Consider the following 15,122-nt stretch of genomic DNA (forward strand, 5'->3'; position numbering starts at 1 on the left):
TTACTTTAGAGACCCCTTCCTTGCCTCTATTAATAAAGATTTCAGAAAGTTCCATTACTGGATATACACATTCAGAACAACTTTTCAATCTGAAAGCATTTTTCTTCTCCTCTGCAATTTTTTTCTACACTGAACCTATGAGTTTTCTTTTGGGGGATGGAGGGCTTAGGATTTTGCACACACACACACACACACACACACACACACACACCTTTTTCTTTTTCTTAAAAGGAAAATGATCCAGATTTAAATAATCTCTTAAAAACATAGACAACTATAGTTCAGATTTAGGTATATTCTTTTTTAGAAAATTGTTCTTGTTCTAAATATTCATTATTACTTTAAAAAAGGGATAATAACTGAAATTGTACTTTCTTAAAATCTAATATACTTTCCCCCATTTCCACTCCCTACTCCAAAATCTGAAAAACACAATATGAGCTCAGTAAATGGGCCTTCAAATTATCTAGAAACAAATAAGCTTTAGAAAAAACACAGACCTAATTCTAGCCTAAAGGCAGTTTATTATTTAGAAATCCACATTGAGAGATCTGGCCTCTTAGCGCAACTGTTTAATTTGCTGACCTCTGAAAACAATAAACGTTTTGACATTGACTTAGAGACCCATGGCAGTTTTCATTTCTCTGGGAGCAGTTTCCCCACCACCACCACCACCCATAATCGTATTTATATTCCTAATGTCATTAATCCCATCACCTTAAACCCTCATCACCTTAAACCTCAATAGATACTTCCTGTCACAACAAAAAAAACTGCCTACTGAGGTTTAGAGGGATCTTAATAGGTTACAGTAATATTCTTTATATGTGAATCAAACTTTACAGATTAAATCCTTTTCATATACATTGTTTCATTTAGCCTTCATAACAATCATATAAAATGACTATTCTCATTTTATAAAGGAAGAAACTAAATCTACACTAAATCTAATATCACAGGATACCATACTGTAGGGCTATTTTTTTTTTTTACAAGAGCACTGCTTAATAGAAAATGAACATACAATTTTAAGTCTAAGTGAAAGACTGCTTTGTAAAATCGGTCTTGTATACAGTGTTACACAAATATTAGTAATCACATAAGAGCAAATGCATAAAAATTATCTAAATATTAAATTCAAGGTTACTTCACTAAATCAGTTTTATGGGGAAGTAGATCATCAAGGTGTTTGGATAGCTTGAACCTAAGGGCAAGTTGGTAATAACAGCCTTGACTAAGTCTATAGGGGAAAACTTTTTTTCTTCTAAAAGTTTACCAAATTCTGTTTTGGGGAAAATCATTCTAAACTAAAACTATGGTAATAACATACTGATTTCCACTTTGGGCACAATCATAAAAATTCAACTGCAGACCTATTATGCAATTATGGAAGCTACAAAACTCAGAGAATATTATATCAAAAATTATTCCATGCCAAAAGACCAAGTTTAATATTTTCTCGTAATTATTCTTGGCCTGAGGCTATAATAAATCCCATTATTATGTCATCCATCTCTAGAGAACAAGACTGTTACCAAATCCTAGAATGATGCCTGACACATGAGCTCAATAAATATTTGTAAATAAATTCTAGTTAACACCCCCTATTTGCTGGCATGGATACATGGATTTTATTACTTGAAAACATCTATACAACATGCAGAACAAATCCCTTTTCAGTTAGCAGCAATTTACTTTAAAAAGATGTAATTTTTGGCAAGTTACCTGCCTTTGAATGATCCTGTAATACTGAGAATTCTTTAGAGATGAAATATTTCTCAATATATTCTATGCTGACTTTTGGGAAACTTTATTTACAAACAAATTGGGGGCTATTTGGCTATGAATTGGTGAGGCATATGAAAGATACAGCAGAAGAATTCAAAATTTGTTTTTGAATTTCCATATTTAAATGGAAATAATAAAATGGTAGTTTTACAAAGTAACTCACAATGTTTTGAATGCACTTACTTCTCCAGAAAATTAGAAATCTTCTCTCAAACCTAACTGGGATGTACTAACATTTTACTATCTCCAAGCAGTCAAGAGTTATCAAGTTATCTTGCATATATAAAGAAATCCTGCAACTCAATGACAATATTACAGACAGCCCAATTATAAAATGGGCAAAAGATATGAAGAGACAGTTCTCTGAAGGGGAAATACAAATGGCTAAGAAACACATGAAAAAATGTTCAGCATCACTAGCTATTAGAGAGATACAAATTAAGACTACAACGAGATACCATCTCACACCAGTTAGAATGGCTGCCATTAAACAAACAGGAAATTACAAATGCTGGAGAGAATGTGGAGAAATTGGAACTCTTATTCATTGTTGGTGGGACTGTATAATGGTTCAGCCACTCTGGAAGACAGTCTGGCAGTTCCTTAGAAAACTAGATATAGAGTTACCCTTCGATCCAGCGATTGCACTTCTCGGTATATACACAGAAGATCTGAAAGCAGTGACGTGAACAGATATCTGCTCCCCAATGTTCAAAGCAGCAATATTCACAATTGCCAAGAGATGGAAACAACCCAAATGTCCTTCAACAGATGAGTGGATAAATAAAATGTGGTATATACACACAATGGAATACTATGCAGCAGTAAGAAGGAACGATGTCATGAAACATATGATAACTTGGATGAACCTTGAAGACATAATGCTAAGTGAAATAAGTCATGCACAAAAAGAGAAATATTATATGCTACCACTAATGTGAACATTTGTGGGGAGAATGCATGGGGTGTTGGGCTTCTCCACCTTGATGGTTGCTGATGTGCTCACAGACATTGGGGACTGGTGGTTTGATGGGCTGAGCCCTCAATCATGGGACTTGCCCTTGGGAAGACTGTTGCTGCAAAAGAGAGGCTAGGCCTGCTTATAATTGTGCCTAAGTGTCCCCTCCTGAATGCCTCTTTGTTGCTCAGATGTGGCCCTCTCTCTCTAGCTAAGCCAACTTGGCAAACGAAATCACTGCCCTCCCCTCTACATAAGATCTGACACCCAGGGCTGTAAATAACCCTGGCAACATGGAATATGACTCCCAGGGAGGAATCTGGACCCAGCATCATGGAATGGAGAACATCTTGACCAAAAAGGGGATGTGAAATGAAATGAAATAAGTTTCAGTGGCTGAGAGATTCCAAAAGGAGCCGAGAGGTCACTCTGGTGGGCACTCTTACGCATAATATAGACAACCCTTTTTAGGTTCTAACGAATTGGAATAGCTAGCAGTGAATATCTGAAACTATCAAACTACAACCCAGAACCCTTGAATCTTGAAGACGATTGTATAAAAATGTAGCTTATGAGGGGTGACAATGTGATTGGGAAAGCCATGTGGATCACACTTCCCTTTGTCCAGTGTATGGATGGATGAGTAGAAAAAAGGGGGGAAAAAAAAAAAAAAAAGCACCTGGTGATCTTTTTTACCTTAATTATTCTTTTTCACTTTAATTTTTATCCACAAGCTCCTGGTGATCTTTTTTACCTTAATTATTCTTTTTCACTTTAAGTTTTATCCATATTACTTTTGTGTGTGTGGTAACGAAAATGTTCAAAAATTGATATTGGTGATGGATGCACAACTATATGGTGGTACTGTGAACTACTGATTGTATGCTGTGTATGACTGTATAGTATGTGAATATCTCAATAAAATTGAATTATTAAAACAAAAAAGTTATCAAGTATAAAAATAAAACAAAATCCCCCAAAATAAGCTTCTCAATATGTAGAATTCTATTAAGAATATGATACATAATAATGATGTATAATTATAGCAGAAGAGATAAGTATCCTGCTTTATGAACATAAAGATTATATAAACATAAAGAAATTATAAATGATGAGTAACACTTATTTTCTCTATATATCAGCCCAACATTTCTCTTATATAACTTTCTACCTACTCAAACTTTGCAAAATGTCTGCTTTCTGAAAAAACATTCTCCCACAATACATTAGATACCATTAATCATTAAGTCAGATGACTTCCATTTATAAATAAAAACAAAGTGAAAAATCTATTCTATCCAACTATACAGGTACATTAAGGAGAAATTTTTGCAAAATAGGTTATATATATGTCCAAAGGATTCCTTGTCTGATTAGAGACTATGGCTTTTGCTTATATATCAAAATAAGAAAAAAATAATTTTGGTAGTAACTAATCCAATATTTTCAAAAAATTAAGGTTCACTTCCCCAATTTAGCCCATCATAAGAAAAAAAAAAAAGGGAACACTTTAAAATAACACCATTATACACAGAACTTCAGTAAGTACTACAAGGTATTCTTTTCTGCAGAAATAGAGAAACAGGCTGGACAAGGCAGCCCAGAACAAAACAAAGCAAAGAAAAAAAAAAAAAAACCTTAAAACTCACTGGCTTTATTTCCAAAGTGGAAACAAATCTAGTTTCAAAGATGACAAACGTTAAAAATAAAAATAAAATAAAAATAAAAAAACCACCAACCAGGAGGCTATTTCTTCCATATGAATTGGTTATAGATCTAACACTATTTTAGCTCAAAAAAATAATGGCGTAATGTCAGTCTATTTATTTTTCTGGCCTTTTCTAAGCCAAACTCTTCTCTGACAGAATTATTTCAACAGCTTGTGCAATACAACAGGGAACCAAAAAGAAACCTCTTGCTTGACCTTTTCTGTGTAGCTTCATTCGTTGATTCTATTGCATTAAATGCTGTCACGTTTGCAGAACTGAAAAGAACAATGTCAGTAGCTTGGGTGTCAAGTCCTGAGAACAGAGAGCTGTCATTTTAAGTTGTCCAATTCTTTGCCCATGATTAAAAAATGAATATTTCAGATCAATCGGTGACAATCCCATTAGAGTGATAGCCCATGATATCAATTACCACTTCAGTTTCAATTTGGCTGGCTGGCCACAGGGTACCATTTTTCAGCTTTACTTGTGATGGGCTGGCTCTGTGAAGCATGACACTCTTAAATTGCTGCCCATTATCCAAGTGTCATTACTTGTACTGCCTCAGAATTCTCTGAATCACAAACAGCTACTAAGGTCAAGCCTTGCAACAAGAGGAATTGGACAAGTTAGCAAATTCTTTATATAAAGGAAAAGTTAGTATCTGGCTAACTTTTGGATAACTTGGAAATCTAAAGTTTCCATTATCCTGAGAGTATGTCAGTTTTGTGTGGGTATGCTGAATTAATAATTCAAGAGGGTTTATCAAGTTAGAAGGGGGTTAAACATTTATTGTGTTTGCATTACTCAGATTGTTGCTTTTTTTTTTTTTTGCCTCTATTACACTGATAATAGATTCTATTTAACTCCCTTCCACATCCAAACACACATATAAGGTTATACCTATAATGATAAAAGACATGAAATACTAATCAGTTTAACTTTGGGCATCTCAATTTGTCTATCAATGAAATGTCTTAGCTGCAATCTATCTCGTAGATATCCAAAATTTGGCAATAAATATATATAGGAAATGGACTCAAACATGCCTATAACAAACATTCAGAATGAGAATTTGACTTTTTTTTGCTAACTCCGTTTTACTAGAAATATGATTTCAGAGGAGTCCTTAGAAATTTTCTGAATAAAACTGTAAGATTTGGGGTCTTTCTTTGGTTATTAAGTATATTAGTAAATTTGGACTTAAAATCCTAAAAAGGAGTTATCTTCCAAACTTCTCAAATTAGGGTGCTCTATCCCTGAAGGTCTTGAAGGACTTGAAAAGGGGTATTGGTAGCCATTTGACAAACCTGATATATTTTCATAGAGCAAAATTTTATTGAAGAATAGGAAGAAAAACAAACTTCTAAAAATTAAAACAAATTCAGATATATTATGGGGTAGAAAGCAAAGCTGTCATGAATTTTTTAAACATTAAATTTAAATTTCTAAGAAATGATTACATTGGGCCCTATTAAAGATTGGGGTTGGAGGGTGGGAGATAATTTCATTCTCTTCTGCCTTTAGTAACATTACACTTGGAAAGCTAAGAAATATTATTTTACTGTATGCAACAGCATGCTTTCAAAAATCTTTCCAAATGCATTTTATAAATTGAAGCCTATTTTAAATGCATCTGGTAATTACAAAAACATTCCTAGCAGGATGCCTCTTAATGGAGAGTTCCTTCTCACTAACCCTATACATAAATACTGTTTCTTCAAAATAAGGTAAAGCAATCTTTTTTAAAAATTCGTCTATTAGCAGTTTAACAAGAAAAATAAGATCTCTTATTCTTTATCAAGCTCAATTTTGTCTATCAAGCAGGAAGATTCATCAACAGTGGGACTGAATCCTAGTGAGGAGTTACACATACCCAGAGTTGATATTCTGACCCCATATTCTTATTACAAAATATAATAATTTCAAATTTTATCTCTAAGTCAAACCATAGTATTAAAAAGGAAATATATGCATAAAAACAGACAAATTTTCACTTATTATTCAGGAAACTTTTTATAAAAAGCTTTTTGTTAAAGAAAATTTCAAACAGATACAAATGTAGAAAGAACATAATAAACCCTCATGTGCCTGTCTCCTAACAATTAGTAACTCATAGATAGCAATCTCTTAACTTACTTTTAATCCATATTTTGAGTCCACAACAGTTATGATACCTATAAAGGAATAGGCATTTTAATCACCTTTTAAAAAAGAAGTGTTTATTAACATTTTTGTACAGCCATACTTGAAAATGAAAATTAAAACTAATCTACTATTTCAGTTCACAAATACTCAGTAAAACAAAGCACTGTTTCTTTTCTTACAAATGCCACAATTTAATTCAATTCCATTTATAAGTCAATGCATTCCAAATATACATTCAGTATCTAGTGCCAGGCACAGTTTCAAGGCACTATAGAGGAGTTTAAACAAACAAACAAGAAAATAAGATTTTCCTGGCCTTTAAGATGCTTAGAATCCAAAATATGGAACAAATACATAACATAGAGTGGAATGTGATAAATGACACAAGAAAGGTCATTTCTAGCTTATTTTTATACAATGTAAAATTAAGACATTTAAATTTTTGCTCAGCATATCTGAGAGGTCTTAAGATATCTTATTCCTAATCTCTGAACAAATTTAACTCACATAAATGTTTTAAGTAACATGTATCTAAGTTTCCAAACATTTAATTAACTTAGCAATCTCTAAATTTATATACTTAATAATTTTTTTCAAAATTATGAGTTTGATGATACTTAAGGAATTCACCCAGCTACATGCCACATATATTAGATCCAAATGACAAGGAAATATGTACAGTATCAGCTTCAAAGATTATAAAATTCACCCCTTAGTCTATGAAGGAACTGGTTTAAAGAAAAAAGGGAAAGGCAGGGAGGGATGGAAGAAGGAAGAGGGTAAGGGAGGGAGGAAACATAGATGCTTAACTGGGAAAGTTTCTGAAATGTCTTAAATGAATTCTACAAATAAGATTGCCTGAAAATGTTAAGGTAAATAAAGTAAGACTGGGCTGGGGAGAAGGAGGTGCTTAATTCTTACCTTCAAGGTAAAATGAAGGTAGAAATATGATCCTCATATTGACTAGCTGATTAAAATAAAAAGCACTAGCAATAAGTGCATAAATCAAACAACAGAGGATACAGGAGAGCTACACTGCATTTTAAAAGGAAAAACTTAGCGGAAGCACTAAATCGGGAGTTGAGATTTTAAGATTTGACAGTTCTACCACTATCTGAAGCTTTAAAATCTGTATGAACAAAGACTTACGTCACCATCAAACTAAATAAGTTTGAAAAGAACAACAATGCAAGGAACAAAAATGATCTTAACCATAAAAATAAAATTTTACCTGAGAGCAAAAGGAAATTAGATCTTAACTTACCATCAAGATAAATATCACTCCCTAATTCAGCATCAACCCAAAACATAGAAGCCACAGCACCTGAAAATACATATTACGATAGTATTTATTCAATAAAAATACTCTTAAAAACATAATTTTATACATAAAGTTTTAATTTGCCCCAATGGAATGAAGAGGAAACAATACATAAAAATTATATCGGGTTTGCAACCTTCTTATGGTAATTACAGTGACAGAATCTTTCACTACTTATATGCACTTCTTCCTCTCTCTAGTACCTAAAAAAACATATACCACATACAAATCAAACATCAAGCTTTGACCCATGGTATAGTAATTTATCAACAAATATTATCAAACAATTTGGGCAGTATGGCTGTGTGTACACAGTAAGACTTATTTTTTTTTCTCTACTCTTCAATATGAAAATCATATGGTTTGCAAGTAATGAATTGTTCCTTTAAAGGAAAAGCAAAACAAAACATAAATAATTCCAAACTAGCTTGTCAAAAAAGAAATTTACTTGCAATTTTTGTAGAATAAGAACAAGATATCATGTACTCTATGATAATACTAATAATTCCTTACACTACTTATTTAGTACTAGTATAAAATTTGGGTGTGAGGTAAAAATATTTTTAAATAAGAAATTAAAACTTGTTTTGACAGAAAATGATTCACTACCCAACAGCACACCCTGATTAGTATGCCACAACAGAGGAGAATACTGACAGAAAGGAAAGTCCTTGATTTTTCAAAGCATCACAGGTCTACTTAGTGACAGTGCTGTCTAAAAGAATGAAGCATTGGGGTAAAACAAGGATAACTGAACTCATTCCACTGCCTAAAGCTGTCCACCTAACCTGACAAGATGTGGTCCCCCAAGCATCACTCTATGTCAACAATGAAATACCTGTCAGCTGTTTTACAGTGATTACTCATGCAAGATATAGCAAGGGCCACAAGATCTAATGGTTTCCTGATATGTATTGATTTTTTTCCCAAAAACTTAATAGTTTTCCAATTTGACTGAAATAGGATTTGTGAGTAACAGGGGCTAAATCAATGTCTGTCCTTTTCAAGGAAATTACTTTACCATGACAATTATTTAGCTCAGAACTGGAGAGTGCCAGTCTTCTAAATGGGAAACAACTGAATTGCCAACAAAAATTTTCCTCACTTTCCTGGCTAAAAAACATGATTTTAATTAATGAGGGGTTGTTTTAGTTCCTAGCTTCTAAAATAAATACCATACAATGTGTTGGTTTAACAAAAGGAATTCATTGGTTCAGTTTCAGGGGCTAGAAGGCTTGCTTCCTCCTGTAAGTCAGTATCTTCTGGGTGGCCAGCAATCTTTGGGGTTCCTTGGCTTTTCTGTCACACGACAAGTACATGGCAGCATCTTCTCTTTTCTCTTCCATGCTCCACTGACTTCTCCTGTGGCTTCTCTTTCTGTGTCTAATTTCTTTTGCTCATAAGGACTTCAGCATATTGGATTAAAGCCCGCCCTCTCATTCAATTTGAGCACACCTAACTAAAAACATCTTCAAAGGTCCTATTTTCAAATGGGGTTCACACTTATAGAATCAGGGGTTGGGACTAGAACATGCCTTGTGTGGGAGATATGATTCAACCCCCAACAGTCTGCCCTCTGGATCCCAAAAAGACATGTTCTTCCCACCTGCAAAATACATTCATTCCATCACAATATCCCAAAACATCAATTTCAGGTTTCCTTGGGCTTAAGAGTTTAATTCTCAGCTTATCCCCTTCCTCTCACATTTTTCTATAAGGTGCAAGGAGAAACTAGGTTGTATCTTCCACACTTAGCTTGGAAATCTCCTCAGCTAAATATCCAAGTTCATCGCTTTCAAGTTCTGCCTTCCACCCAACATCAGAATACAATTTTGGCAAGTTCTCTGCCACTTTATAACAAAATACCCTTTCCTCCAATTTCCCATGACACGTTCATCATTTCCTTCTAAGGCCCCATTGGAAGTATTGTTAACTTCCATATTTCTATTCAAAGTCTCTACAAAGCAATCTAGACTTTTTCTAGCAAGTGCCTCACAGTTCTTCCAGCTTCTACCCATTAACCAATTCCAAAGCAGTTGCACCATTTTTAGATATTTGCAATAGCAGTAACCTACTTTCCAGCACCAAAAACTGCTTTAGCTTCCCAGCTGCTAAAACAAATACCACACATTGTGTTGGTTTAACAACAGGAATTTATTGGCTCAGTTTCAGGGGCTAGAAGGCCTGCTTCCTCCTGAGATCAGTATACTCTGGCTGACTAGCAACCTTTGGGGTTCTTTGGCTTTTCTGTCACATGATAATGTACATGGTAGCATCTTCTCCTTTCTCTTCTGCATTCTGTTGACTTCTAGCTTCTTGCTTCTCCCATGGCTTCTCTTTCTGTGCCCCATTTCCTTTGCTTTTAAGGACTTGAGCCATATTGGTATAAGGCCTACCTTCATTCATTTTGGGCACACCCTAACTAATAACATCTTCAAAGGTCCTATCTTCAAATGGGTTCACACCCACAGAACAATGGGTTTGGACCTGAACTTGTCTTCTGCGCTAGATAAGATTCAATCCCCAACAGGGGAGAAAAGGTAAATCTACTATGTATATCATTCTTCCAAACAATGAGTCATAAAAAGGTATTAATTTGTTTTCACTCAATAAAATACTTATCATACAAAAACTATTTTATAAGTTTAAAAAATTCACTGGTTTCTATTCAGATAAATAGCTTGTAAGTCCTACAGTTAACATTTACCTGTTATTAACTTAACTGTAAGAGTGTATTAGAGTTTTATTCTAAATCTGATGTGTATCTTTGGTATAATACTTGCTGGGCTATACAACAAAGAATTATTCATTATCTATTATTAAGAAATCCTCTCCAAATGAAGAAAAGTGGAACTGAGGAACAAATAAGCAAAACAGGGAAAAGTCAATAAAATAAATTCAAGGGTAGAAGTTTCTGACCACCCCCAGACTTGGGAAAGGGGATCATTTTCTAGGGGTCAGAACAAAATGAGGTGACAGATCTAAAGCCTAAAGATGTCTCCACACTAGGAATACACATGAATAGTTGGAGCAAACCCAGGAAGGGAACACTTGATGGTATTTCAATAAGTCAGAGCCCAAGAACCTTCAGATTTTATATCACATTGCCCCATTTGGCTGTCTCTGTCAGCCCTCTTCCTTTTGACAACTCCCCACTCACCAGCAAAATCCAGCATTCAGACTGGGTGTCAATAAGGAGAAAACCAAGTTTCGTTAAGATGCTTGGGGTATTAGAATTCATCGAAAACATCTAAGTATGGTTCTCTGATCACCCCACAACAAACACAGACATGCTGAAAACACAAAACATGGTAACTATGCAAATGTGTTACTAAAGAACACAAACAAACAAGAAGATAAAAGGCAGAAAGGGAAAAATTGAAGAAATGAACAGGGCATACAAATGGCACAAAACCATTCTAGAAGAAAACATAATCCAAGAAACCAAAGAAAATTCTCAAGGCCTTCTTCATAGTAAAGAAGAACATAAAAACAACACAATCTTAATAAGCTCAAGAACAAGATGAAACAGGACTGACATAACCAAGATGGCAGAGTAGGGAACTTCGAGCTCTAGTCCTCCCACAGAAACATCAAAAAACAAGCAGAAACTCTCAGAATTCTGGAAATTAGTCAAAAGTTTACAAGTGAACAGTGAATAAAGAAAAAGGCAACTTAAAAATGGTAGGAATGCTCTGTGATGTTTTTACTTGCCTTTGCCCCACCCCTTCCCCTATCTCAGCAGCAGTCTTGAAGACTGGGAAGCCCATACTCCCAGTGAGGGACACCCCGGTCCCTGCTTGCAAGGGGAGCAGAGCAGACCCTGTTTGCAAATTAGTGTATACATCTCTTCTGACTGGTGACTACCTGAAGGACTGAGGCAAGGAACCCACACTTATTTCAGAACTCACTCGACGCAAATGGCATTCCTATAAAATTCTCAACGTTCAGCCGCCTGGGAAAAGATTAAAGTTGAAAGATACAAAAGAGCAACTAAAACCCTGGAAGAAAAACTGGGCAAAGTTTCTTCAGGAAATTAGGGCATTCGAACGCGCCCATGTATATGTGGAATTTAAAAAGCCATGCACATAACAAGGGAAAGATATATGCTCAGAACAAGACCTGAAAAGATCCTAAGCTTTCTCCTTGGGCTGATATCCAGTGTTGAAGGAGTGCCCCCACACAGAACTAATCTGCAAAGACTAGGAGAGGTGTCTTTTTGGTTTGGTTTTGTTTTTAAGTTCCTGGAGTTCAAAGAAATATCTGTCAAAAGACTACCTGAATATAAGCTAAAGGAACAGAGAATTCAGTGACCAAACAAGGAATACAGCCTTTACAAAAATGGTTTGGAAAAAATCACTGAACAAACTACTACAGTCTTCAATAATAATTAAAAAACAAAAACAAAACCAGTAAACCTGCAGAAGGGGGAGCATCTGTATTGTGTAGTTACAACATTATAGTATTCAAATGTCCAAATTTCAACAAAAAATCACAAATCATACAAAGAAACAGGAAAAGATGGTCCATTCAAAGGAACAACAACAACAAAAAGCAACAGAAACTATCCCTGATGAAGTCCCAACATTGGACTTACTATAAAAAGATTTGAGCTTTTCCTGTGGGAGCTGCCGGCTTGAGAGGAGCGTGGCCTTCTCCTCTCCCCAACATGGCGTGTGCTCGTCCATTGATACCAGTGTACTCTGAAAAGGGGGAGTCATCTGGCAAAAATGTTACTTTGCCTGCTGTGTTCAAGGCTCCCTTAGACTGGATATTGTGAACTTTGTTCACACCAACTTGCGCAAAAACAACAGACAGCCCTATGCTGTCAGTGAGTTAGCAGGTCATCAAACCAGTGCTGAGTCTTGGGGCACTGGCAGAGCTGTGGCTCGAATCCCCAGAGTTCGAGGTGGTGGGACTCATCAACCTGGCCAGGGTGCTTTTGGAAATATGTGTCGTGGAGGTCACATGTTTGCAACAACAAAAACATGGTGTCAATGGCACCGTAGAGTAAACACAACACAGAAGCGATACGCCATCTGCTCTGCCCTGGCTGCCTCAGCCTTACCAGCGCTGGTCATGTCTAAAGGTCATCGCATTGAGGAAGTTCCTGAACTTCCTTTGGTGGTGGAAGATAAAGTTGAAGGCTACAAGAAGACCAAGGAGGCTGTTTTGCTTCTTAAGAAACTTAAGGCCTGGAATGATATCAAAAAGGTCTATGCCTCTCAGCGAATGAGAGCTGGCAAGGGCAAAATGAGAAACCGTTGTCGCATACAGTGCAGGGGACCATGCATCATCTATAATGAGGACAATGGTATCATCAAGGCCTTCAGAAACATCCCTGGAATTACTCTGCTTAATGTAAGCAAGGTGAATATTTTGAAACTTGCTCCTGGTGGGCACGTGGGACGTTTCTGCGTTTGGACTGAAAGTGCTTTCTGCAAGTTAGATGAACTGTATGGCACATGGCGTAAAGCTGCTTCCCTCAAGAGTAATTATAACCTTCCCATGCACAAGATGATGAATATGAATACAGACCTTAGCAGAATCTTGAAAAGCCCAGAGATCCAACGAGCCCTCCGAGCACCATGCAAGAAGATTCATCGCCGAGTTCTATAGAAGAACCCACTGAAAAACCTGAGAATCATGTTGAAACTGAATCCCTATGCAAAGACTATGAGCCGAAACACCATTCTTCGCCAGGCTAGGAATCACGAACTCAGGATGGATAAAGCTGCCGCAGCACTAGAGGCCAAATCAGATGACAAGAGGGTTCCAGGCAAGAAGCCTGTAGTGGGGAAGAAAGGAAAGAAGGCTGTTGGTGTTAAGAAGCCGCAGAAGCTTTGGTGGGAAAGAAGGCTGCAGCTACCAAGAAGCCAGCAGAAAAGAAACCTATCACAGAAGAAAAGAAGCCTGCTGTTTAAATTGCTTATTCCATTAAAGTCAAATTATATTGGACACCTTATTTTGAATAAAGACCAGATGAAAAAGGCAAAAAAAAAAAAAAAAAAGATTTGAAAACAACTGTCTTAAGTATGCTCAAAGAGCTAAAGGCAAGCATGGACAAAGAACTAAGGAAAATCAGGAAAACTATGTATGAACAAACTGAAAATATCTATAAATCAACAAAAATTATAAAAAAGACCCAAACAGAAATTCACTGAAGTGAAAAATTCATTAGAGGGGTTTAACAGCACATCTGAGCATGCAGAAGAAAGAACCAGCAAACTTGAAGATAGGATGATTACAATTATGCAATCTGAGGAGAAGTAGGAAAAAGAATGAAGAAAAGTTAACAAGGCCTAAAGGATCTATGGGACACAAGCATGTGGAACAATATGCATATCACAGGAGTCCCAGAAAGGGAAGAGAGAAAGGGACAGAAAGAATATCTGAAGAAAAAATGGCCAAAAATTTGATGAAAGACATGCATCTATACATCTAAGAAGCGCAACAAAATTCAATTAGGATAAACTCAGAGAGATCCACAACAAGACACACTACGAACTGTCCAAAGCCAAAGCAACAATCCTGAAAGAAGCAAGAGAGAAGCGACTCTTCCTGCATAAGGTATCCTCAGTAAATTAACAACCTATTTCTCAGCAGAAACCATGGAGTCCAGAACACAGCTGGACACCATATTTAAACCATTAAAACAAAAAACAAAAAACTGTTCTGCAAAAATGAAGGAGAAAAGTGGCATTAATGAAACAATTGAAAAAAATGGAATATAGACTTTATGCTTTATATCAATGTTAAATTTCTTACACTTGATAACTGCACTTAGTGAGGGTACATAAGGGACTATCCTTGTTCTTAGAAAATAAACATGGAAGTATTAAATGATCAAGGAGTATGATGCATGCAACCTACTCTCAAGTGTTTAGAAAGGAGACAGATAGGTAGACAAAATGAATGAATGAATGAAACAACAAATGTGGCAAACTGTGAAAAGCTAGTAAATCTGGGATTCTGGGTAGGGGGAGTATTGGAGTTCAGTGTTAGTTTTGTATTATTTTTGCAACTGTCATGTAAGCTGGAAATAATTTCAAACTGAAAAGGTTTTTTTTAAGGGGAAAATTAACATATTCCCAAGTAAACAAAAGCTGAGGAAGTTCACTACCACTAGAAATGTCCTACAAGAAATGCTAAAGGGAGTTCTTCAGGTTGAAATGATAAGACAGTAGACAAGAACTAGAAA

General features: G+C 35.7%; 1 protein-coding gene and 1 pseudogene across 5 annotated transcripts in view; one reads left to right on the forward strand and one right to left on the reverse strand.

Annotated features, from left to right (window-relative positions):
• LOC119504870 (COBW domain-containing protein 3) overlaps positions 1–15,122 on the reverse strand; it is a 50,138-nt gene that overhangs the window by 21,821 nt on the left and 13,195 nt on the right. For all 5 annotated transcript variants that reach the window (XM_037797471.1, XM_037797469.1, XM_037797470.1 and 2 more), the window contains 2 exons: positions 7,865–7,924; positions 6,592–6,629 (listed from right to left, as the gene is read on the reverse strand). In XM_037797471.1, the coding sequence (XP_037653399.1) occupies positions 6,592–6,629; positions 7,865–7,924 (98 nt within the window). The remainder of the gene's footprint in view (positions 1–6,591; positions 6,630–7,864; positions 7,925–15,122) is intronic.
• LOC119504871 lies at positions 12,555–13,902 on the forward strand (annotated as a pseudogene).

Source organism: Choloepus didactylus, chromosome 10, assembly GCF_015220235.1.
Source record: "Choloepus didactylus isolate mChoDid1 chromosome 10, mChoDid1.pri, whole genome shotgun sequence".
NCBI lineage: Eukaryota > Metazoa > Chordata > Mammalia > Pilosa > Megalonychidae > Choloepus > Choloepus didactylus.